Raw genomic sequence first — 26173 nt, 5'->3', positions numbered from 1 at the left:
TCTTTTAGTTGGCAATTATTTGCATGATTTTTGGCAAAAGTTGGTAGCCTATAAAAATATATCCAATCAACTGATTAAATCGAAGATCATATATCTAACTAATTTGATTTTTAATATTGATCAAAATGATACAATGTAAATTCAAGTATTTAATTTTATATTTTGAATCTAATTTTATATTTTTATGATTCAAACTTTTTTCCCCAGGAAGTCCCAAAAAGTGAAGCAAAAAGAATAATTCTATAGGTGTCTCATGGGGTGAAATTTTGAAAGCTAAAAATATTTTTTGGTGATAATTTGATGCTTAATTAACTACTTGAACTTGATTATTTTAATCAAATTAGTACTAAATAAATGTTAGGCAAATATAAGTAGTTAATAAGACTAAAAAAGAATTTAAGTATCAAATTGAAATTTGAAAATTGAGGCAAAACATATATTTACCCAATGTTAAACAATCCAATCCGACAATTTCCGAATTTTTTTTCTCCTTTACCCAAGCTGAGGCAGTAAACCCGATTTATTATTTAAAAAAAAAATTAGCAGTCATCCCTCGAACCAGTGAATGAATATGATTAACGAATCTAAAAGCAAAAATAAAAAATAAAAAAAAATACAGAGTGAAAAGTTAAGGGATATTTGATTTAATATTTTACTTTCTACAATAAGGAAACTATGCTTATAACTCACTCTCATTGTCAACAAGCTTAAGACCCCAACTCATGTCCTCACAGTGTCTTACATGAGGAACAACTGCACCTGTGTCAATGCCTCTTTTGGCTTTACAGTCATAAAAGGGTGGGGCATGGAAACATGGCTCCATTGACATTACTCTACCACAAGGTGGATCTGGGGCCGTCCGATTCTCCGGCTTGTATAGAATCCACGGCTTCAATCCTCCAAGGCTTTGAGCAACATAACCGAAAGTTGACCATGAGCTTGTGATCAGCACATCTGTCAAGCTCAATAAATACATTTCGGCCCATGCTTTCCTATTGTGAAACTGCTTCTCTGTTTGCTGATACTCTTCGTGGCTCGGTTGGTAAAAACCGATGACCTCCCCTGTCACAGTTGGATGTTCCCAGTACATGTCCCTTAATCTCTCAAAGTAACCTCCACTCAAAGATGTAACCAGCACAGCTTTAGACTTCTGAGATTGATTGATTATTGGCTTTTCCATGCTGATATCCGGCAGTAGATTCTCCTTCAAGGTACAAGCAATGATCTGATCCAAAACATGTTGGAATGGACCGGTCCCAGTGTCAAAGACCCTGATCTGGATGCCTATCCTTTCATCTGCTTTAGCTAAATAAGCTTGATAGTATCGGGTTATGAGTCCCCAAACCGGATTCGTGGGGTGGAAGATATACCGACCCAATAAGTGCAAAACTGCTTCTTTTCTCGGGAAGAGATTACTCAGTTCCTGCTCAAAAGTCGGGATCAAGAAGAGCGATGGGACAAAGTAGTTATCTGTTTTCATGATCAACCACGGTACTTCCCGGAGAGAAGTTTGGTCTTCATCGCAGAAAAAAAGCTTATCCTGATCATCGTAATCATGAACCAGATGGAGATATACAAAAGGTGCCAATATCGATTTGCTTGAATTAGCAAAAGAGCTGTTCTTCAGCATTCTTCCATAACAATGAGGAGATTTCTGATCAAAGCTGCCAAATTGATTTTTAAGGGGGAAATCCAGAGGGAGAAACCAGGAGACCTCCGGAAATGGTTCGCAAAAAAGATCAACCATATCAGTTCCAGGGTCAACAAGTAGAACACGATTTGTAAGGAGAGCATAGAGAAATGCTGAGGCTAGGGTCAGTATCCTATTTCCTAATCCGCTAAAGGAAATCCATACTAAATAATTACAATCTGTAGATTCAAGGTGATGCCCGGTCTTGAGCTTTTCCAAGGTTTTGTTATATGATTCTGTATATGGCCCACATCGTTTATGGAGAGCTTCATAACTCCGTAACCTCAAGATTAGATAAGGTGAAGGTTTATGCTGCGATTCTTTGCGGTATAAGACCGACTGGTACCTACTGACACAAGATGCTTCATCAAATCCAGCTGCAAGAAGTCCACCGAGCAGTTTATCTTTTCGCACCTCAATAGACGGGGCATCATCATCAACTGGACCTACAACTTAAAAGGAGGAAAACAAAGATCAATCTGAATTCAATTAAGAAAACAGGAATTGACCATAATCAAACTAAAGAAATAGGTGAGAACCAAGGACCATGGTTCATGTGGAAGCAATGCCAATGCATCTATTCTCATGCCAAAAATTAACTAAAAAACCAGCAACTTTGGGATAACTTTTGATGCGAGCACAAACTACAAAACAAAGTAGTAGATTTTACGTATATGGATCGAGAACTATAATCTAGACAATCGATACCGTGCTGTCTAAGACAATCAAAAGACCTGTGGGGGAGAGAAACTGGTTGGGTCAAGAAAGTAAGTAAGTTGAGAGAACCAAGGTTTGAACCCTACTACTACTTTCGTGGATAAAGAGGCAAAAGAGCATAGTACCATTTTATTATCAAGTTTTGACTCGAACCTTGAAATGTGCACTGAAACATGGAACATTCTGAACAACAACAATGGGATCTAACAACAGATTCAAGCATAAATATAAAGAATCAATAGCTAAAAAGCATGGAAATAACAGATGTTCAAGCAAACTTAACTAATTTCGCTAAAACTCAAATTAAACACACAACAATCAGCAACTTTGTGTGAGAGAAACTGATATAGAGAGGAACTTGTGATTGGTAACATTGCTTTGCGATGGAAAACACAATGTGGTAATAACAGTAAAGTAGACCTACAAGGCATACAAAAGACATGATCCATGTTTAAAGCATCAGTTTACATTGGATCTATAATTTCAGCCTCCTCAACAATAGTTGCACAGGTCCAATATCATCAAATAATGAGATTCAGCACCTTCAAGCAAGTTGGTAAAAAGTACCATGGAGACGCTGTACGAGGGGTCAGATTGCATTTTGCCCCTTTATTCAAGAAATAGGCAAATTAGTCCCTTTATGTTAGATCAAAGAGCAAATGGTTCATTTCATCCATTTATACTCTTAAAATGTCGTGTACATAGACTAGTTTCTGATAGTAAAAATGGTTTGCGATGTTACTTTTACCGTCAATCAGTTCAATTAGCTTACCATTCTAGTCACTTAGACGAGAAAGTTAACAACTAATCCATAGCAACATTCCCACATTGACTCAGTAAAAATGATTCAGAAACACTAAAATTCAAACTTTCCAGGGTCCTAAATGTTAAAACAAACATAACAGATGAACTTAATTTCTGGGGTTTCATTCAGAAGAAATAACCCCCCCCAAAAAAAAAGAAAAGAAAAGAAGTTGATAGTTTCTTAAATCAAAGAAATAGAAAACAGAATTGGAGTTACCTTTCTGGGGTTGGACTTCAAGAACTTGCTCTTCCTTACTAGATTCCATAACATCAAGAAATCTAACATTTTTACCAGATTCCAAAACCCCATCACTTGGTGGGTCTTGAAGCACTATAGATATCGAGAAAACAACTGAAACAACCATTAAAGCCACCACAAAGAAACCCATCATCTTCATTGAACTCAACCCACATTTCCTTTCGTGTTGATCTTTCGAAAAAGAGCCTTCTCCATCAGGATCCGGGTTGGTTTCCGGGTCACTCTCATCTGGGTTTCTCCTTAACCGCTTCATATTATCAGCCCAAAGTAATAGAAAGCAGAAGAAGAGTGGGAAGCAGCAAAGTTGAAGAGGGGAGTTGGGCAGGGTTTAGGATCGGGTGCGATAGAAGGGTATAGGAATTGAGACTTTGAGACAAGAATGGCAATAAACGTGCAGTGGTGTCACATGCAATTGTCAAGGTGGTCTTCTTTTTTTCACCTAAATCTGTCGGTGACTGACTGGCACGTTAATTTTTTAATTAATTTGCGGCAATGGATCTATCCTCTGTCATCCATCATCATCATCCTCATCGTGATCATCCTATTTAGATACTCTCTTTGGATGACTGAGTCTTAGTTTAGATGGGTGGTTACTACCTGTTTGGATTCAAAAGCAGCAGTTTAGATGAATAGTATAGGTTATGTATTTGGATTCAAAAGTAGCGATAATAGGAAAGTGATAATAAAAATAATTTTGATGATATCGTATTAGAATGGATATATATTAAAAATATTTTAAATTATTTTATTTTTATAAAATTATTAAAATATGTGAATTTATAATTTCATTTAATAAAATATTAAAATGTATTTTTGATATTTTATTTATTATCTTATAAATTATCATATTTGTATTTATTTAAATGATAGTTATAACATTAAAACACCTCAATTATTATTTACTTATTATTCTATAAATTATAATATTTATTAATTTATTATATAATATAAGTATTTATCCAACCAAATCTAGAGATAAATTGCTTAGGCTTTTAAACTTTAGACATTAAAAGGGAAAGAAAATGTTAAAAAAAAAAGAGCCATGGGTAAAATTAGAAAAAAAAAGGGCTGCATTGAGCGCACTGCAGCAAAAACCATCAGTGACAGAAGGTGCAGCATAGTGAGAATCAGTCCACTGGGCAACCAGAGGTATTATCCAAACACCTCATCAGTGAAATTGAACTAAAAAAGTGGTTCAAATACATTGAAATGGAGCTAACTGCTCATCCAAAGGAAGCCTGAGACTGACTTCGTAAAATTGAAAACAGTAAGATTAATTAATTTTTTTGAAGGTAAGTTGTGAGATTAATTATTGAAATAATGAGATTTGGTAAGCAGTTATAGGATTAAAACGAACACTGATGTATGTTTCTTAAATTCAAATCAGCAATAATGATGTATTAACATTACTTGAATTGGATTGAATTCGTCCATCGAATCGAAAATTGGTCCGGAAGGGTTATTAAATTAATTAACTTAAGAATTGATATAGATTAGTTGATCTCGGAAAAAATCGTTTGAACCAAAATTTTAATATATATACATTTATTTATTTTTTATGAATTTTTAATGATTTGTTTAATCAAAACGGATGGATCGGTCAAAATGGTTAGATCAATTAGACCAGCAAACTGATGGCTTATTGGTTCGACCATCAGTCTAATTATGAAATTTTTAATGTTTAGACAATGAAAATTTTAGTTTTTTTGAAATGAAATTAATAAATAATTAAAATATATTTATTTAAATATAATAATTTTATTAATTAAATTATTTTACTTTTTTGTGGCTAAATAAGGTCTATAGGCCGATTTTGAAATTTATTTAGGTCTTTAGGTCGGTTTTAATATTATTTAGGGAAATAAGTCGATTTTGAGGGAAAGTTCGTCTAGCTGGGTGAGTTTTTTGGAAAGTGCGTCCAGCTGGGCGAGCTTTCCATACACGTGTCAGGAAAGCTCGCCTAGTTGAATGAGCTTTCCCTTTTAAGGTACAATTTTTTACTTTTTTAATTTAATTAATTTTAATTGGATGGTTAAATGTTAGTGGTTTTATTTTTCACATTTATATTTTTTATTTCATGTTATTTTAAACTTCTTTTTAGCTTTCTTAGTTAAATGATTAAATAATAATAATTTCATAATTGAGACAAACTTGAAACAAAATGAAATAAAAATTACAAATGTGTTTAGAAAATGAGAATTGAACTTAGGTCTCAAGGATGAAATTATTATTATTTAACCATTTAATTAATGAAGCTAATAAGTTAAAAAACATTCATTAAAAAAAGAAGAAGAAGCTTAAAACAACATGAAATAAAAAATATAAACATGAGTGGGAGAAGAATCAAACCTATGACTCAAAAATAAAATCATCAACATTTAACCATCTAATCAAAGAAATTAATTGTATTAAAAAAGTCAAAAATTGCAACTTAAAGGGAAAGCACGTCTAGCTAGGCGAGTTTTCCTAACACGTGCATGAAAAGTTCACACAGCTGAACGCGTTTTCCTTCCAAATCGACCTATTTCCTTAAATATTTTAAAATCAGCCTATAGGTCTGGTCTTATTTAATCTCTTTTTGTAATATTTATTTGGCCACAATTATAGTGAGAACCTTTTAAAATGAGATCAAAATAAATTATTCTAAGTTTTAAATTTTGTACTTATTAAAATAAAACATACAATATTCAATCTTTCCTCTCTTTTTTATTCTTATTTTCCTAGTGTAATTAAAGTAATACGGTTTTAGATCTAAATTCATTTTTTGGAGCAAACAAATTGGAATGGAAAGCTAGGGATTAGGGATTAATCAATTTGAGTATTAGATATTTGTTTTTCTTAATTGAAATTTTTGGTCGACCATTCTATTTTAAAAATTTTGAGAATTTTTACCTTGATTGATTTCAAGCACATCACAAGAAAAGTGAGGTAAGTTTTAAATTTTATGCTTGAAATTCTTTGAGTACTTTAATTAGCCAAGAAAAAAATCCTAAATTTTTTAATCAAGAAAAACAAATACCTAATACCCAAATTGATTAATCTTATAAAAACCCAATCTCTTGCTTTCCTTCCAATTTTTTTCTTAAAAAATTGAATTTAAATTTGAAAATAAAGATTGCCCAAATTTTTCACCCTAAAACTTCAATTACATGGTGAGAAAATATTGGGTATTATTGGTTTTATTTTAATAAGGTAAAATAAATACAAAATCTAATGTTTAGAACCATTTATTTTGATCTAGTGATTAATATCATTCGATTCTCACGGTTCTCATTTTAAAAGTTTTTACTATAGTTGCCACCTATTTATCTTATTAATTTATATCAATTTTGTAATAAATATATATTTATTATGTAAAAATAATTTTTATAGATTTATTATGTAATAAATATTTTATAATATTTTATTTACCAAATAAAATTAATATAAAATGTGTTTTTAAAATATATTTTAAAAATGTCTTTATTATGTTTAAGTTTTTACTAGAAATTAAAATATAAATAAAGAGTAAAAGTGTCAAAATAGCTTTCAGTTGAGAGTAGGGGCAACAACAAGGGGGTTGGCTTAAAATGGAAAAATATCGCTCCTTATTTTTTGATAAAATGATTAAGTGGTCAAATTGTACCTCCTCTCAAATGATATAATTTAACCTTAAAAATTATAAAGATATAAGTAAATATAATGATCAAATTACCTTTTAACTTTAAAATTATATATAATTTAATTCCGAACTCCCAAAAATAATTTTTTGATTTTACCTTTATTATTGGGTTATATTTCTGAGCTTGAATATTCATCCAAAAATTTGATCATTAGTGCTTTTTAATTTTTCAAACTCATTGTATCTAAACAATACAAAATCTCAATTTAAAAAAATGCCCTTTAAGATCTCATCTCATCATGGGGTGGTGAAATCTAAAGGACCCTAGAAGGAAAACTAGAAAATTGCTATATGATTACTAGTATTAGTGACTTGTTACATTATGGTCAAATAATGGCCAACTCACCTCAAGTTTCCTTCATTCTCTTATCATACTCATTTTGTGGTTTTGGCATGTGAGTTTATCTCTCCTCAAGTTTCTTTCATTATTTTATCATTCATTTTATCTGTCATAATTTTTTATCTTAAATTAGGCTTTTCATTAGTTTTAACGAGCGTGTTTTCAAGCAAATTATATGTTTTTTTTCGTGTTTTTACTTAGTTTTCATTCTCTGTCTTATTAAGTAAAATAATGTGTTTTATGCCACGTTTGAGACCTGAAATGGGCAAATGTGCTATAGGGAATATAATGGTTAATTGAGTGTTGTAAGGAGTCATCAGATGCCCAAATGTGAACGAAAATATCATCTAGAAGAGGGTATCGCGATATTGAAACTTGAAAGTCGTGATACTCCTGACAGTGTTGAATTGAAGAGGATCGAGGCTAACTATAGTGGTATCGCGATACTCAACTCCCAAGGATTCCCCCAAGTCAAGACTAACGTGGATATCGCGATGTCCCTAATGTAAAAAGACAAAAAATGACCACAGAGGCAAACCTTATCCAACTCCAACACCAATAAAAAAACAGACGTTAAGGGGCATTTTGGGCATAAATGTTGGGTTAGAAAAACTGCTAAAAAGGTCAAAATTGGCTAAGAAAAAAAGACTTCACATTAGCTAGTTTTACATTTTCTCTTCATCTTTTAGGATGTAGTTCTTCTTCTCCAATCCATAGCTTAGGGTTTATTTTCATTGTTCATTTTCTGGTTTTTTTTTTCTTAGTTCCTTAGCTAGTAGTTAAGTTGGTTATTACTATAGTTAGGATTTATTTACTTGTTAAAGCCCTTCAAACTTCCTTGTAGTTGCACTTTAATCATTAGTATAATATCAATCAATTTTTTTATATTTCTTATGTTAAAAATCTTATCTTGAGTGTTTTTATTTACCTTCTTTGCTGTTATTGTTATGTTCCTCGAGCTTTTGCAAAAGAGCTTGAGTCTTTATCACTTTTCTTTTAAGTTAAGTTAATGGAGTTTTTATTTGATTTCTTATTGTTAATGAGTTCAAATAAAAGCATGAGTAGCTAAATTCCAAGTGGTTGGTTGATGGAAGTGATGAGTAATTGATTTTTGGGTTCAAGGACTAAATTGCAAAAAATGGACTAAATTGAATAAACTTAAAAATTATGATTGATAACCTTAAGAGAAAATTAAGATAAGTGAGGCCAAGAGGAGATCTTATCGGGCATCAATTTGATAATCTTGAGTTTGTTTGGTGAGATCGAGAGATAAATCGAACTAATTTGCCGAATTTGGTAAAGTTGAGGTCGAGAGGTAAAATTGAACTAATTTAGGAGTAATAGTGATTTTGATCCCTAATTAGAAGGTTAACCAACCTCATGACTCGACTTTAACATGTACCTCTAGACTCAATTCTAATATCGATTTAGTCCGAGAATAGGGTAAACTTATAACTCTGATACCGCTAAATATAACATCCCAATTCTCGACTCGGTTGCCAGGTCCGAGTCATAAGGTATCACATTCGTTACCAGAGCAATCATATTCAATCCAACGTAACTATACATTTAAATATAGGTAAATCATGCATATAATATAGTATGATATTAATTTCAAGTCTTATACGAGCTTATAAAAGCTTTTTTTTAAGCTCAGATCCAAAACAAGACCAAATTGTAAAAATTCCAAAACATCATGTTAATGTCGTGACACAACATACTAAGTAGACTTCGTCGCAACGTTTAATACTCAGGATCGCATTGTGACATGACAACCTGATCATATCATGATAAAAAAAATGTCATGATGTGACAGACCGATAAATTTATTTATATGTTGAATAAATACAACAAAATACAATAAACTCCTGCTAAATATTTTACCAACTTAAGTGCCCCATCCCACTAGTTGGAATTGCAAACGAAATTGAGAGGCTGACCCAATTCCCCATAACTTAACTCTTTCCCTTACATCAGCAATATAGAACGCCAACCAACCGTTGAGGATAAGCACACAATCAGCTTCACACGTGTCCTCATTACATGAATCCATTCCTAAATTTTCCCCAGATTTTTTCTTTCTTTTTTTTCTCGACTATTTATTCTATGGGGCTCCAAGTCTTTGCTGCCTGCCTTGTTGGTGGTGAGATTTTTGAACAAGCAAATAAAAGCTCTCACTACCTAACCTTCAAATCCCCCCCCCCCCCCACCTCCTTTGTAGATTAGAAAACTAGAGATCAAAAGATAGGCAACTAGGAAAAAAAAAAAAAGATAAGTGAAAGATGTCAGCTGCTTCTTCATTGTGTTCATCAACTCAGATTAATGGCTTTGGAGGGGGACTTGGGGTTCTAAGAACCCATGTTTCTCAACCCAAGACACTTTCTTTCACAAGGTATTCTTTTTTCTTTCTTGAGTTCTTGTTCTGGGTTGCCTTTCTTTTTGGTTCATTCTTATTAGACTTTGTAAAAAAAAAAATGGTGAAGAAGCAAATTTATGGATGTTGGCAATAAAACCCAGTTTAGAAATTCCAGTGGAAAGTGAAGAACACCTCAAGAATATAAGGTAGCTAAACTCAATTGAATTAAAAAAGCTTTCGGGGTTTTATTTATAGTTAAATTATTAGTTTCTTAATGTTCGATATAAGAAATCTGAATATGCAACTTGGTGAAACTTATTTTGTATGTCTGGTGCTTGCTTAGGAGCATAATTGTGGATTTATTTTCGGATTTTCGCCTTATGTTTGCATATTTATGCTAATTTCAAAGTTAGGCTTGTGATTTTGGATAGTGACCATCAGTACAAGTTATGCATTTTGACATTGCATTCTCAAATTACAATGTTTTAATATGTTTCCCTCTATTCTTTCCGGATTGAAACACAGGTGAAGGTCTTGCATTCACATGATATTTGTAGCAAAGACCATTAAAGTTTGTACCAAATGGTTAAAACTTCAATTATGTCATTAGTTTTTTCCTTGCCGTGCTGAAATTCTTTACTTTTCATAAGATTTAAAGATTGCAAATCGTTTTCTCATCCCTAAAAATTTGTCTTCTATGGTAGGAAGTGCACCGGTAACATTGTAACGCCTTTTTATTGATCTTGTTTTAGGATTTAGAATGCAACTATTGGTTCACAGGGACACTAATGCTTATGAAAAATGTCAATTAACTGACAAAGTTCAGTTTTCATTAATTCCAATTCACTTTCGCATGATTTTGAGGAACTTTATGTTTTCCTATTCTCCCTCACATTTCCAACTATTGGATTTGAGTTTGTTCTTCCAAGTCTCATACAATATTTTAATATTACCTTTTCTCTGAAACCTTTAGAAGGAGAATTTCTACGGTAGTGAAGGCAACATCTCGAGTTGATAAATTCTCAAAAAGCGATATCATTGTTTCTCCATCTATTCTCTCTGCTAATTTCGCAAAGTTGGGGGAGCAGGTTTGTTATTCTTTTTTTTGAAGTTACAACTTACAATTATATCATTAGTTACCATCAGAATGAATCATTACGAGCATTGAACTAACTGAACTCAAACCAACTAGCCTCTACATGGTTAACACAGGAAAAACTTGAATTTGAGATCTCAAAGTCAACCTTGTCATTTATTTCTCTTTTTATTTCTTGTACTATGAAATTTCTTTCCGATTTTCTTGTAAATTATTGCTGTCAAATGTTCAATAATTTCCATAACACAGACAATGGACTATAATCTGCATTATTCTTCTGGTATTTGACTTTAAACCAATATCAGTAGCAACATGTCAGCTTTTTTAGCTGCTCTTGTATTGTTTACCTCGATGATATTTTTAGCTCAAGTTGGAGCTTCTTTCCAAAGTTTGACTTCCACAATTTTCTAGGTGAAAGCAGTAGAAGTTGCAGGCTGTGATTGGATCCATGTTGATGTAATGGATGGCCGATTTGTTCCAAACATTACAATTGGGCCTCTTGTGGTTGATGCTTTACGACCTGTGACGGATCTTCCGCTGGATGTGCATTTGGTCTGCTTCTTTTCTTTCATGCCTTATCATTAATTAGCCTGTATTAAATATTTGCTAATGTCACATGGATGTCTGCAGATGATTGTGGAACCTGAGCAACGAGTTCCAGATTTCATCAAGGCTGGAGCAGATATAGTCAGTGTTCACTGTGAACAATCTTCAACCATCCATTTGCATCGGACGCTTAATCAAGTAAGATTTTTCTTTTTCTGAGCCTGCCTTGTTTATTTTCCATGATAAAAATTGGGTTGCCACTAGCAGTTTCTTGGTCTCATTACAACAGCTTATTAAAGCCTACTGTTGATTAACCTGTATTTTCATATCAAGAGATGCCCACAGTTAACTGCATTTTTTAACAACAAGGCCATATAAACCAGAGACGCAAGCCTTGTTTTCTCATGCATGGTTCCACTTTGAAGTTGTCATTGGAATTTATTTCAGGTTATCACTACAGGTTGCCTACTTTAGGTTGAACCACATGATATGCTGACGGAGATGGAATGTTCAAAATTCTTAGGAGCATGTACAATTCCGTAGAATTCATCCTTTCAAGCTAGTTTTTATTTTGAACTTATTAGTCTTAACTATTTTCTATCGCATGACAAAATAACTACGCATTGATGCTTGATTGGGACATTTGCGTAACTTCTATTCTAGTTTTTGCACCCTATTTCTGCTGTTGCAGCTTTTTAAGTGTTAAGTTTTCTAGCCTCACTCCTACCTCAAACCGTGCATCATTGCTTTGTAAAAACTCCATGTCAGGATGCCTGAAAGTTGTCTGTTACGGGTTCTAGTTTTTATTTTTTATTTTTTATTTCCAATTGTCTGGAAATCATATGCTTAATATTGTTGTCTTAGCTTGCTTTTGCTGTTTGCCTGCATTGGCTTATTTTCATGCAATGATTCCTTTACTATTCAATTGCCTTTAGTTTTCTTTTAATTTTTCTCAAAACTTTTCTTGTTGTATAGATAAAAGGTCTGGGTGCTAAAGCTGGAGTAGTCCTAAATCCGGCAACCCCACTTACTACAATAGAATATGTACTAGATGGTGAGGGTTTTATTTATTTATTTAAATATTCTATTTCCTTTTCCATTTTCTTTTCTTCTTGTCAAAGGAAGATTCCTACATGCCAAGTGGTGGATCTAAACTGGGCATTGCTTATTCATAACTTGGAATAAGGGATATATCCAAAAGGAAAACTCTTGAGAGCTATGTTACATGGACATAAGCATTAGTGCCAGACATGGATAAGTGTCCGACACGGTGCACTCAATTTTTTTAAGAAGGATAAGAGATCCTTCACTACATTGTCATAACTTGTAGAATACAGATGTTAGAATTCATATGACTAAATAGAAGGAAGTTTACATGATAACATCTGATTTGCATTTGGACAGTGGTTGATCTAGTCTTGATTATGTCGGTCAACCCTGGCTTTGGTGGGCAGAGCTTTATTGAGAGTCAAGTGAAGAAAATCTCGGACTTGAGAAGAATGTGTGCAGAGAAGGTTTATATTACTTCTCTCTGTATCATTTTCCTATTTATGCTTTAAAATCAGGTGACATTTTTGTTTTATATTTCCCGTGCAGGGAGTAAACCCATGGATTGAAGTGGATGGTGGAGTTGGTCCTAAAAATGCATATAAGGTACCCCATTAGAGTCCTGTGGTTTTTCCTTTTAGACATGTCTATACACTCTATGCCTATGTTACTCAGATTTGGGTGTGGGTGTCGAAACAACCATGTGTGCAACACAGATATTTTCTATTTTTTCTTGGTTTTCAGTGTATTTGAAGATTGAATATACATCAAACATGGGTAAATTTGTTTCTAAAAATTAAATAGTTGGGAGTAACATAGCTTTATATGTAACATGTGACGTAGATTCTATGAGTTATCATTTGTTGAGAGATAGGCCTAATGTTGCTTTACCATTGACGGCTCAACAGCAAGTGGTGTCTGAATGAAGCTTTTGCAGTGGTCAAAGATATTTTGCATTTAAACCTAAGAATTCCTGCCAGGATGGTTCAAAATGTAGGTTGAGTGGAAAGAAGTGGAAAAATATAAACTGGACGTCCTGCTATTTTCCTATGATATCTATTAAATACGAGATACGTTAATCATATCAGTCATGATAATAATTGATGCCTTTTGCTGTCGAGGTAGAGGTCTTGGTGGCCTGAGGTCCTGAAGAAGTGAAACGGGTTAAGAGGGTACCCAAGTTTGGTTTTTGGGGCAGGTTCTGATGCTTAAGTCAGCACCAAAGTTCAATATATTTGTTGACCTGTATCGAGGTGGAGTTCTTGGTGGCTGGAGTTTGATCTCCAAGACATGCTCCGGTGATAAAATTGAAATGTTATTTGTTGCTGGCAGGTAATTGAGGCTGGAGCTAATGCATTAGTTGCTGGTTCAGCTGTGTTTGGAGCCAAAGACTACGCGGAAGGTATGGACATGGAATTGTTTATTATTTTTTTTGCATTTAATGAAATGGATTTTACCCATTGTTTTGTGGCTTGGACAATTCAACAGCTATTAGAGGAATCAAAACCAGTAAAAGGCCAGAAGCAGTAGCTGTTTGATTTATGACTGCCAAAACATCTGCTTGGCTCTAATGTGGGATATCTGTATTTACATTTCCATGTATGATACCCTCTTAACTTCATAGAATTTTGCTTTGATTATATATTAAGAAGTGTTAAAGCATGGTTAGAACATGCGTCAGTTGACTCGGGTGTGACTGTTGGATATGAGCATGTGCCTGGCACCAGTATGTTTAGTTCTTTTTTTTTTTTCAATGTATTTGGTGGGTCTTCGGAGTCTTCATACCTATTTCTGGATATGCATTGGACTCGTAAAAATGAAGAGTCAAAATAACATAACCTACGAGCATACTTTTTGTTGTTTGCAGATAATACGCATGTCATGGTCGTATAAGAAGCAAATCATGGATACTATCTGCTGCTGAATCGTGGATGCAGGGTGTGACAAGATTGTTAGTTTGGAAATATTTGGTGTAACTTGTCTTTTTTGTTGTATTTGATAATTCATATATACATCTCAAGCACTTTGTATTGAATTACATGTTCGAGTTAAATAAAGCAAAGCATTCATGTTTGTTTTTGGTCATCAAAATCTTGCCTAAGCAAACTTTGAATGTTACACCAAGTCTTTTTGTATTTGTTGAGGGCCTCAACCCTGTCGAAGCAAACTATGTTCATACCTAATATGTGTCAGTACTAACTCCCTAAAACAAATGATGTCAAACTTGAATCCCACGTGGAAAACAGATCAAAATTCAATTTTCTTTTTTAAAACAAGATAATTAAATTGCTCATGTCATTTTAAAATACAAGGTATTTCTTTCAATTCCGTCGTCAAAAGAAATATGAGTATTTTTTTTTTTAACATTCAATTCCATTGTCATAATTTTTTATGATTTTATGATTTTTGTATGTTTAATTTTATTAAAGGATTATTAATCTAATATGTATTTTATTTTTGAGGTTGTTCATATACATATTTTTCTAATTTATTTTAATTTTTAGATATGTTTTAAATTATTAGAAATCTTATCACAAACGTATACATGTGAAAATAAAAATTTAGAATATAAATGTGTGTTAAAAATAACATGCGATAAATAATAAAATATATGGTTTAGAAGTAATTAATAATAACACAGTTTATTAAAATGATAAAAATTAAATTAAATTATTTATTATTATGTTGTCATCAATCTTGAGTCGTTGTCGAGTTAACTTGTGACACCAACCCAATTAAATACATTATTAATATATACAACTGATGGAAATAATAAAGTGTGCAAAATAAAATTAAAATATATTAAAATATTAAAATAAAATTTTAATTGAGTAGTAAATTAAAAGTTTTACTAATGTAATTTGTGTGGTTCAAATCTCACCATATGCATATTTTTATTATTTTTGTGAATACGAAAAGATTAAAATACCCTCAAATAATATAATCTTTTTGAATAAATTAAATAAGATAATTTATTTTAATTATGGAATGACATTTTCATAATTTCTCTAATTGAATTGACAACTCAATTAAGAGTCGCACTAATTTGGTAAAACACTAAAAATAATAACTTTTTATGTAGTGCCATATAAATATTCTCTATTCGTGTATACTATATTGTTGTGTCATATTTATAATTTCAATTATAATTATGATACTAAAAAAATTTAGAGTAAAATACACCAACAGTCACTCAACTTTAAGGTAGCTGACAAAACAGTCATTTAAGAATTTTAAAAAAATAGCAAAACAGTCACCAATAATCATTTTCCGTTACGTCGGTAACGGATCTATCGTTTTCCGTTATTGACTTAACAGAAATGCCATTTTGAGTTTTTCAGAATTAAGATAAAATTGAGACTATTTGTAAATTGGAGATTAATTTTTTAAAATTATGACTAAATAAAAGTTAAGGTCTAAATTTGTTATTATACTGACTTTTTAAACCGGCACATGTGGTGCTTAAATTGCAAACTTTTTATTTTGAGTGCCTAAAATAAAATAAAAAATTAATAATTAAGTGACTATCTATGCAATTTACCCTAAAAATTGTATGATATTCAGATTTTTCCCATACTACCGAATTCTATCTCAAAGAAAGTTACTAAACTAAATGTAATATTAGGCAAGGTAAATGTAGTAATACTCGCTGTTTAAGACTTAATTCGCTTAAACCTCTTCCGATGTAAGAGTTCGAAAGAATTACAAGCAAAAAGTAAACTCTGTCTAAGAAAAAGTAACACCCAAATCAAGCATCCCTAAATCAAATGGAATTATCAGTAATGCGTCTAAGGAGTTAATTTGATTATTAGCCCTACCAATCAAAAAGGAAAATTATGAAGTAAGGGGCTAAAATGGTAAAAATAAAAAACTCAATACGTGTCACTTCAACTAGATAGTATAACACAGCTAGAATGTTAAACGAGGCTCTAACTCATACAAGACTGCATAATATCTCAATCCTATTAACTACTTAGAATGCACTTGTTTAGCCCTCACACCACCGACTTCCGCAACTCGGCTGCACCGTGTGCAAAGTGACATCTTTCTCCAAAAGTGCAACTTCCCTTTGCAAAATTGTCGCACAACTTTGTTTTGTAGTTGCTTCCCGGATGCCCTTGACCACCATGTGCACCAGCTGTTTTGGCTGGACCTGGTACTGGACCCAGGCTGCTGATTAGTTCTCTAACCATTGCACTGGCTTCTTTAATTTGCTCAAATGATCCTTCGAGCTCGATGTTCCTAAGTGATGGATCTGACTCATGTTCCCGAATAGATAGCTTTGCACCTGTTTGACGACATATCTGCTTGGAGTGCACACCACCTTTCCCAATAATGGCTCCTGCAAGGGAAGCATCCACACTAATTTTCGCAGTTGCTGAAGCACCAAACGTTGCAGCAGGACCTGATGGTGGTTCCATCCGACTGCCCATGCGGCCAGGAAGAGGTGCCATGGAACGGGGATCATCAAGAGATGGAGCAATAGGCGTGCCAAGTTCCCACTCTCCATGTGCAAAATGACATTTATCACCAAACTTACAACCTTCGGGACTACTAAATTTGTTGCATAACCGAGTTTTGACCGCAGAGGCAGATCCATGAGGTATTGCAGCTGTCGCTGCCACGTTTCTAGAAGCTGGTTGAACAGCTGGTGCAAGGTTCATCATCTGGGCCACTGCATTGTAACCTCCAGGAACATAGTGCAGAAAATGGCAGCTCTCACCAAATTGACAACCAGCAGTACTGCGATTAAAACATCTCGGGATCAGATCAAACTTAGACGAGTCCATAACATCAGCTAAATACAAATGTTTCATTCGTATAAGATGCCTATTCTGAACTGAAAACATCAGAAAACCTAGACATTCCAATAGAACAGAAGCCTAGCTACTGCTAGCACACAACAAATATCTAGCATAAAAGCATAACAGCGATACTTATAGTCCAAGTCATACTTAAGTAAAACAATATCAAACACGAAAATTATTTATATCAACGCATAATTCAATCATAATTTAAAGGAGTCTAATGACAATTTTCACAAAAAATAACACATCATACCTGAATTTTCCATCATACTTTGATTTATATAACACAGCTAAACTTACCAAGGGACTCAATAACCGTACCAATTTTTGAAAATTTGACCAGTTAATTCAATCTTAGGTACAGTTTATATAACAAATGATACATATTTGATCTAATTTGCCTTTTTTTCACCAACTAACTCCAGCAAAATTGTTATTAATGAAGCCAATCTCTGTTAACCATTAGCTTGATTAATGATCAAACAACAGTAATTGTACCTGTAATAACTCAATAATACCCACATTTGATTAGAAAAATCACAAGTTTTTAGCTAATTATAAAGTTCAAATTTTTAGAAATAAATTATAGAAACAGAAGTTAAGTGCAATATTTATTTAGGTGTGGGTATAAGAATTTTAACCTGAAAAACTTGGTGCAAGGCTTCGATTTGCTTCCTACACCAGTTGATAAAGATTCCAATTCTGTTGCACAACCATTAATTAATTACTTTTTCTCAGTTACAACTTCTTTTTATATCGAAATTATCCCCCAAAAATTCAACATGTTTAATTCTTCATTTTATTTCTAAAAATTATGTAATTAATCACTTCTATATTAACACTTAAACAAGCTTGTAAATATTAAGAGGAACAAAGACCATATATTTCAATTTTAGAGAGAAAAAAAAAAGGGACAAACCTGGTTTAGATTTCTTGATGCCGCCATTAGCATTGAACCCAGCTTCACGTCTTCCTCTTTTACGAGTATCCATTAGAGAACTTCTTCCACAGATCCAGATCCAAAGAAAACAATAACAAAAAAAAATCAAATGAGTGAAAAAAATTTCAAGAACCCTAAAACGCCCCAAGAAAGAGGAATATAAAAAACCCAGAGAGAGAACGAAGAAGAAGAGTAACCCTAGCTTCGGGCGGGGGTTTTCGGGTGAAGAAGAGGAAGAGGAAGGGAACCAAAAGGCAAAGAGAGTGGGAAAAAAGGTTGAAAGATAGTGATATTTAATAGCTAAGTTAGGGCTGATGATAATTCGCGGTCAAAATCTAAAGGGCTGGATTTTGTTTTACGTCAGAAAGAATCTTTTAGCCATTTTCTAGTTCTTTTGGGCTCTAATTCTAATTCAACTTCGATTGGGTCCAAACCAGGCTAACTTTATTGGCTTAATTTTCTAGACACCCCCAAACTATAAGCTAAATTTTAAATTGGTCCCTAATTTTAAATTGAAACCAATTTACTAAAGTAAGAACATCACTTTTCAAATGAATCCAACTCTCAACTACTCATCTCAGGCCATAAACAACCACTTTAGACTTTATATACAAATTGTCTAAAGCTATGCACTACAACAAAGGTTCCTCTTAACACAACCCCATTACCCATCAAAACACCACTATTATTTCTGTTGTATAAAAATTTTGGTTGGATTCAAAATTAACATTTTATAAAGGTAATGCCTTTTTAGAAAATTATCTTGAGGGTTTAAAGTGATGTCTCTTTGCAAGGACACAACCGAATAGTTGTGTCAATTGACAATTTTTTTTTCTTTTAAATTATATATATGATAGAGAATATGAGCTAGACAACACCATCTTGTATAGCTTCAAATATTACCTCCCTTAACTAAAATGTAGTATTATATTAATACAGATAATCATCACGCTAAGAACTAACCATAGCAAAGTCAGGCACCACTCCATTGTGAAGTAAAGTCTTGTGCAAATTCCATATACCCCAACATAAAACTATAATTATTTTAATTGGATTGGTTAGATTGATAATAAGTTGGGGTATCAATCCAGAGTAAAGTTTTAGATCGATTGAATTGTGAATCAGTACAAACCAATTAAACTAACAATTAAAGTTGTTTTTAATAGTTTTTATTTTTTTATGAAATTTTAATAATTTATTTAATCAAGTCGTTCGGACTGATAAACCGATGACCCGGCCTGTTCGACCACTGGTCCAGTCATGAAAACTTTGCATAAAACCACATATCTAAGCAAGCATTGAAGCTCTCTCAATTGCAAGCTTTTGACTCTCCGAATCTTAAATTACGTTTCGTAATAAGATTATACTATTTTATTTATTTGGTTAGAATATAAGACTAATGTGTTTGGTTGTCGAATATAAAATTAATTTAAATTAAAAATAAAAATGTTTAACAAAATTTGTTAACTAAAAAAATAATTTTTGTTACACCTTGATTTGATCATATGAATTCAATTAAACAATGATTGAGATAGTTTATTTATATAATTTATAATTGTTTGTTTTAGAGAATTTAATTTACCTTTAAAATTAAAAGAAATTTAATCTCCTAGTTTTATATTGTATTTAATATGAGGTTTCCAACAAGTTTAATAATATAAAAAATTATAAATTTAATAATCTCACATCTAAATTTAATGTTTGTGAAGGATTAATTTTGAGGTATAAATACGGTAATATGTTATATTAAAATAAATTATTATATTAAAAAGCACGTCATGTAGATATGTTTTTTTAATAACGTTTGAGCTTTTTGTGTATTTAAAATATATTATAAATATTTTTATACACTAAAAATATATATAGAGGATTATAAATTTATATATACATTTATATTACGCTTTATATAAGTCGTGATATATATATGGGTGTTCAAACAGTTAACTGAACCGAACTAGTATTAATTAAATTAACCGAACTTTTTAATCCTTTAAACGTTAGCCGAACCAAAATTTTTTTAAAATAAATTAACCGAACCGAAATATTTCGGTTAATTCTGTCGGTTAATTGAATTAACCGAAATTTATAAGTTTTTTTTGTTAAAACAAGTATAAAACATATAAAAAATAAATTTATAATATTTATTTGACCGAATTAACCGAACTAGTAATAGCTTAATACATATAATATATAATATTGATTATCAAGTTCGGTTAATTCGATTAATTACCTGATTTCGAATTAAATTAACCGTTAATCAAAATTTTAAAAAATCTTTAACTGACTTCTGAATGAATTAAATCAATTAACTGACTGGTTAATTCAATTAGATTGGTTTGACCGGTTAATTTAATTTTAATCGAAATTTGAACATCCCTATATGTACTTTTGTGTATATGAATCATATTCATGTTTTTTTTAATACCATGTTTTGTATAGTTTATTATTATGATTTTATTTACATCATAATTTGTTTGTTGATGTTATGTCTTAACCTTTTTTTTTTTTTGAAAAATATATTTTTGTATAATTTATATAATGATTTACTTTTTAGAATTTTGTGTGTTTTCTCATTATTTTTTACGTATAAGGTATTATAAATTTATATAATTCTTTAAACGTAAATAATTCATTTTACATAATTTTGGTATGTTTATTTATTTGTTTTATTTTTTTCTGTCACATTAATAATTATTTGAATTGTTTTGTATTCATTTCAAATTTTCATAGTTTGCATAACTCAATATTTTAATTTTAGATTTATTTATTTAGGAATTAAATCATTATGTATTATATTTAAAAATTTAATATGATTTTGTGAAATATAGTGAGTAGGTATATTTTAAATATAATAAATATAAGTAAAAAGATGATATGAACGACTTGATCCAATTTCAAGCCCATGATGAAAATGATTCAATTTCCGTCAAGGCCCAATCACCAAGTTCAAATAATTGAAATTGAAAATTCAATCTATTTATACAAGACTTTGTGACAAAAAGATTTCAAGATGAGGAGTTGAAGCTTCAAGATATATGAACTTTAGAGTTCATTAAAGATTGATGATGAATTAGAAGGGTCCAAGACTGTTTGCTGACTTAAAAGCACAAGTCATGATATGTTGCTGAAGCAATTTAGACTAACTCAAATCATTACTCAAATAAATAACTTGAAATTATCAATAATTTCAAATATACGACTTTAAAATCAAGTTTAAGACATAAGAAATACATACCACAACACTTTCAAACTTAGTGAACCTAAGACATGTTCAAGACTACCAATTGTAAGCAAAATTCCTACCTAAGAATATACTTGAACCAAGTTATTTGTCAATTCAAAAAACGATCATCTTAACATACAAAAACAACCTTAAATAATATAAGGACATGACAACCAATGCATTCCATTATATACTCACATAAACATAACATTCCAACTAACCAAGATTGACCTATGATCATTACTTACACACTCTTAGTTTAGATTATAGTTTTACTAGTGCCATTTATTAAAATTATCATAAAGAACTCCAACAACAACTTATAATTCTAGGTACATGCCAACACAAGACGTAAGATAATAAGGGCAATACAAACATTATTGAACTGAGAAGAGGGTGCTGGATGTTGTCGATCAACTGCAACTCTATCGAACTTAACCATTACCTGCGCATAGAAACAAATAATTCTACATGCTGAGCAAAGAAGCTCGGTGGTGCTAGTCATAATTTGATTTCATTACATAAACACATTTAATGTCACACACCATTTAAATTTAATTATCGTCAATTCTTGAATGAATATGAATTATAGCCTAGTGGTTATGAACAAGTTAAACTTCCTATGTGACCCAAGTTTAATTCCCCAACTCCTTTTTATTTTTATTATTTTTTTAAATTTTTGCATTTAAATGGTTGGTCAAACCCCTTCTTGCCATCCCACCTTGTTGCCATATAGAAGAAATTCTTTTCTCTCTTATTTTGCTTTCCCTTTCTTCCTTAGCCCTCATTTCACTCCATATGTCCCTTTTCTTTTCTTTTTCTTTCCCTTTTTTCACTCCCTTTCTAATGTCCCCCATTTGAATTGTTATTACCGTCCGACCTACCTTAGAGAGTTTATCCTCTCATTTTGTTTGTCATTTTCCTTTTCTCTCTTGCACCTCTTTGAGCCACCATCTTTATTTGTTTTCACCACCATTAACAACCATCGCACCCTAAAACACCACCACTTCACCATTGTCCTTCCTCTCTCATTCTCTTTTTGCCATTGTTGCATCATCGTCGTTGTCACGTCACCACACCGCCACCGCCACCATCGCTCACCATTTTTCTTTGTTTTTCATTCTCTACAATTTTTTGGTCATAATCGTATTTTACCTCTCTTCTCTTACTTTTCTTAAATTGGTTATGTACTCATTCAAGTTATTTTGATGTTGATTTTTCCTTAACCACTATTCCTCCATTGAACCAAAACCTTCAATGAATCATCAATCTTTTCAACCCATCCAATTTAGCGCAAGTATCGATTGATAAATCTAATATCAATCCTCTCTTTTCTTATGGTAGTCGAAAATCTAGACTAATGTTTGTATGATTCATTTTTTAAAGGATCTAACTTGGATCATTTGGATTTCCTCTAGCAATAGAGAATCATTTGAATTATCTTTTAAAAAGGTATTTAGAGTGAGTTCCTCATTTGATTCCTTAAGAGAAAATATTTTGGTTCATGGTCGAAACTAATGAATTTTCCATTGGTTTCATATCGTTGTTATTTAATCAAATCAAGCAAGATTTGTCTAGATTTGTTATCGATGGAGTGTGGAGCGTAAATCTAGTGACAAGGCTTAATTTTCAGGTGTGAGTTTAATCAAATAAAATTTGTATGATTATTTATTAAACATTATTTAGCTATGGTTAATATTAATTAATTGCTTTGAAACGTGGCTTTTCGAATACACTAAGTATTCATGGTGGTTGATAAATCCTTTAATAGAATGGTTCCCAAGTAAGTAACTCTGATATGTTAAATCTGTGATGTCACAAATATGTTTGTATGTTGTATTATGATAGATGAATTTATATGTTAGTTCTGACACTCATGTTATGTGATCAAATGACACATTTTTTATTAAGTAAATCGTACATCATGATAAATCATGGATATTGTTATTTTTGTCCTGATAAGCATGAAAAGCAAAACCATGCCTACTGTTTTTGTTAACAAAATATAATCGCATGTTAAGAATGCCTATTGAGGTATATCTATTTCTGTATGCCATATCACATTGCATGGGATTGTGATTATACTAAAAGTAGGAAGTTTTTGGCAGTTTAATGATCTGTACATTCTGGTGGTATATCCACACGCTCTGGCAGTATATCTACAATATCTAATGGCTTGTCCACAATTTTGGTGTATTATTAGATAGACAAGTTCTGGGGAACTCTTTATGTGTGTAGCGGTGTTGAGTAAGAACTTTTCTGAAAAACTCTGCATCGATATTATCTTGCATATTGACATCTGTGAAACTGGACTGCTTATTTATATTTTCTGCTATCTTCTGTAATGTATGTTCTGAATTATTGTTTGCTCTATAAGTTAAGACTCTCCCTGAGCTCATTAGCTCACCCCTTTGTTCTGATTTGATTTTAGATAATCCTTGAGGTTAGGATTTAGATGCAACTTTCGGAAGGGTTCTCTGATGATTTTGGTTTTAAATACTTTAAACCTTATTATATGGTTATTTTATTATTTTAGACAGTAATAATTTTCTTATGGACCGTGGCATGAAACTTTTTATTGGGGGATTTTCATTTTGTTATCGCATGATTTGATGTTTTAGACCATCTTCTGATGTTTTGTCGAATATGCATAAAAAACTTATTTTTAACAAAAATATGATTTTAATACAATTTTCCACCACAATATTACGAAGTTGTTTTTATCAAAATATAACCTAGTTTTTCGAAATAATTAATCTTTACAAACGAAACAATAAAGTCACTTGATAATTTTAAAATTAATATGATAGTTTCTTGAATCAAAGCAAATAAATCGAGAGCACTGGTTTTAAAAAGTGATTAAATAGAAACATTTTCTATGCCATCCTAATGGGTTGTGTAATCTTCGTGACTCGGTCGTAACATCTAGGCTGGATTTAGGAGACTACATTTATCATGTAACATGTTATTATTTCCCACTAAGGCCATGGAAAATATCCACTTAAGGACCTAAAAGCTCTATGTTTCTCACTTCATTAATCTTAAATTTGACAAGTCACTTTATTACCTTCTATAATCTAGTCCCTAGACCATATTTATTAATTTAAATTATTATTCGATTTTAATGGTTTTCTCAGTGTCATATTTAATAAACAAAGACGATATAATTATTGTGGCTCTCGTCTTTGTGAACCCTTTAGCTCAATTTTTTGGATCAACTCGGTATACAAAATTTGACACAAAAATCAATTTTTTTTTTTTTCATATCGGAGAAAATGGTAACTCTAGTTGCATTAGGATTCTTATTTTGCCCTAGTTTTTCACTATAAATAGGTTACGCTTCCCATCATTTTACACATCTCTCATTCTATGAATAATCATTGTACACATCTCTCATTCTATGGATAATACGACACTTTGAGTTTCTTTCTTCACAAGATATCTCTCTTGTGATTTGTAGAATTGATTTCATCTTGGTTTTCTTCTGTTTCATAGGGCATTGCCTTTTAATCTTCCAGCAGATCTTTTTCCATCTCATTCTAATCTTTATCTATCTTGATTGTTGTGTTCATATAAATCTTTTTCTTATGCTCTTTCATTTTCAAGAAACGTGTTTTAAAATTCACGAAACCTTAAATTTTGCAATCTGTTTGAGTTTTTCTTTTCTTTTCTATATTATTCAGTTTATTGAGATCTCTCTAGTCCTTTTTTGTTGTTTTTTCTTTCAGATCAAGAAACCCTTCAAGAAGCTTTCGTTTTCCTTGTTCGATTTCAAGATCACACCGTTTTGGATGGGATCTTTCTTTCTCCTTTAAGTCGATTGCTATTCTTGTTATGTTCTTTATTTTTCCTCAATTTTTGCTTCGATTTTCTGATCTCTTTGGTGTTTATTTTTCTAGATTTGGTTCAATGCATTCTTACTGCTCAAGATTGGTTTCCTTTGCTTTAAGAAACCCTATTCCAAGTTGGTCTTGATCTCTTCTCTTCAACTGAACCCTAATATTTTAATTTCCTTTGATTTTCTCTTTTGTTTCATTGTATCTAATCTGTTTCGATTTCTTAGGTTCAAGTCCGTTTGAACAACTTTGTTTACCCTCAAGAACGCATCCTTGGGTTTCAAGAAAGCAATCTACAAATCGGTTCTTGAGTTCTCTTTGCTGTCCAAATCTCCCTTCACTTCTTTTCCTTTCTTTTTCCTTGTTTTATAATTTGTTTAAACTGAATTTGTATGTTGATTCTTTATTTCAATATTGGCAGCTTATACTCTTCCAGTCCAGCCTAAGAACGTGTCTCCCCCTCAAGATCCAATTCTTTCAATCTCTAAATCATTCGAGTCTTTATTATTTGTTCTTAGAATTCTTGTTTTAGTTGTTTTAGCTACTGCCGAATTTCCCTATTCTCACTTGGCTTATTCTTGTGTTTCAAGTTGCTTAATCACCAAGTTAGGGTTCAACCAATTTGATTTGGTTTTTCTTTTGTGTCCAACAACTTAATTAAATTCGATATTGGTCTGTTTTACCTTATCAAAATACCTCTCTATCCAATTTCAATTTTTACATTATGATTAAATGTCCCTAGTTACTATTTTTTAAATGACAAAAATTATACTACTTTAGTTTTTTTAAGTGGGACCAATTAGCTGAATATCAAAATTGAATGGAAATAAAAAAAAAAGTGTTTTTTACC

The 26173-nt window shown here is 31.8% G+C and overlaps 3 protein-coding genes across 5 annotated transcripts; 1 reads left to right on the top strand and 2 right to left on the bottom strand.

Moving 5' to 3' along the window:
• Nucleotides 1-614: 614 nt before the first annotated feature.
• Nucleotides 615-4108, bottom strand: LOC108486437 (galactoside 2-alpha-L-fucosyltransferase-like). 2 transcript variants are annotated; one of them, XM_017790491.2, is made up of 2 exons: nt 3429-4108; nt 615-2136 (listed from the first exon to the last, which is right to left on the bottom strand). In XM_017790491.2, the coding sequence occupies exons 1-2, from the start codon at nt 3721-3723 to the stop codon at nt 680-682; spliced, it is 1752 nt and encodes a 583-aa protein (XP_017645980.1). In that variant the 5' UTR covers nt 3724-4108; the 3' UTR covers nt 615-679. The 2 variants fall into 2 exon arrangements, with proteins under 2 accessions (XP_017645980.1, XP_017645979.1); XM_017790490.2 differs by having other exon boundaries at nt 615-2142; nt 3429-4107.
• A 5460-nt stretch (nt 4109-9568) lies between these two features.
• LOC108486705 (ribulose-phosphate 3-epimerase, chloroplastic) lies at nt 9569-14607 on the top strand. Of its 2 annotated transcripts, XM_017790896.2 has the most exons (10): nt 9570-9863; nt 10801-10915; nt 11335-11475; nt 11554-11667; nt 12445-12523; nt 12874-12983; nt 13066-13122; nt 13849-13918; nt 14005-14115; nt 14384-14607. In XM_017790896.2, exons 1-9 carry the CDS (start codon nt 9754-9756, stop codon nt 14052-14054), a joined length of 846 nt encoding a protein of 281 aa, XP_017646385.1. In that variant the 5' UTR covers nt 9570-9753; the 3' UTR covers nt 14055-14115; nt 14384-14607. The 2 variants fall into 2 exon arrangements, with proteins under 2 accessions (XP_017646386.1, XP_017646385.1); XM_017790897.2 differs by lacking the exon at nt 14005-14115 and having other exon boundaries at nt 9569-9863.
• Nucleotides 14608-16168: 1561 nt separating this feature from the next.
• LOC108484039 (zinc finger CCCH domain-containing protein 14-like) lies at nt 16169-18553 on the bottom strand. Its single transcript, XM_017787657.2, has 3 exons — nt 18244-18553; nt 17966-18026; nt 16169-17259 (listed from the first exon to the last, which is right to left on the bottom strand). The coding sequence occupies exons 1-3, from the start codon at nt 18314-18316 to the stop codon at nt 16512-16514; spliced, it is 882 nt and encodes a 293-aa protein (XP_017643146.1). The 5' UTR covers nt 18317-18553; the 3' UTR covers nt 16169-16511.
• Between the last annotated feature and the right edge of the window lie 7620 nt (nt 18554-26173).

Source organism: Gossypium arboreum, chromosome 7 (genome assembly GCF_025698485.1).
Source record: "Gossypium arboreum isolate Shixiya-1 chromosome 7, ASM2569848v2, whole genome shotgun sequence".
Taxonomy (NCBI): domain Eukaryota; kingdom Viridiplantae; phylum Streptophyta; class Magnoliopsida; order Malvales; family Malvaceae; genus Gossypium; species Gossypium arboreum.
Note: the sequence above shows the minus strand (reverse complement) of the source record. Positions and strands in the feature narration are given on the sequence as shown.

Bases quoted from the DNA above. Each gene is read 5' to 3' on its own strand.
- LOC108486437 (XM_017790490.2), bottom strand. From the start codon at position 3,723: ATGAAGCGGTTAAGGAGAAACCCAGATGAGAGTGACCCGGAAACCAAC. The intron at 2,143-3,428 runs GTAACTCCAATT...CCTCCTTTTAAG, and splicing joins TGAAGTCCAACCCCAGAAAG to TTGTAGGTCCAGTTGATGAT.
- LOC108484039 (XM_017787657.2), bottom strand. From the start codon at position 18,316: ATGGATACTCGTAAAAGAGGAAGACGTGAAGCTGGGTTCAATGCTAAT. The intron at 18,027-18,243 runs GTTTGTCCCTTT...GTTGTGCAACAG, and splicing joins CATCAAGAAATCTAAACCAG to AATTGGAATCTTTATCAACT. The intron at 17,260-17,965 runs GTTAAAATTCTT...TTTTAATCGCAG, and splicing joins CCTTGCACCAAGTTTTTCAG to TACTGCTGGTTGTCAATTTG.
- LOC108486705 (XM_017790896.2), top strand. From the start codon at position 9,754: ATGTCAGCTGCTTCTTCATTGTGTTCATCAACTCAGATTAATGGCTTT. The intron at 12,984-13,065 runs GTTTATATTACT...TTTCCCGTGCAG, and splicing joins GAAGAATGTGTGCAGAGAAG to GGAGTAAACCCATGGATTGA. The intron at 13,123-13,848 runs GTACCCCATTAG...TGTTGCTGGCAG, and splicing joins GTCCTAAAAATGCATATAAG to GTAATTGAGGCTGGAGCTAA.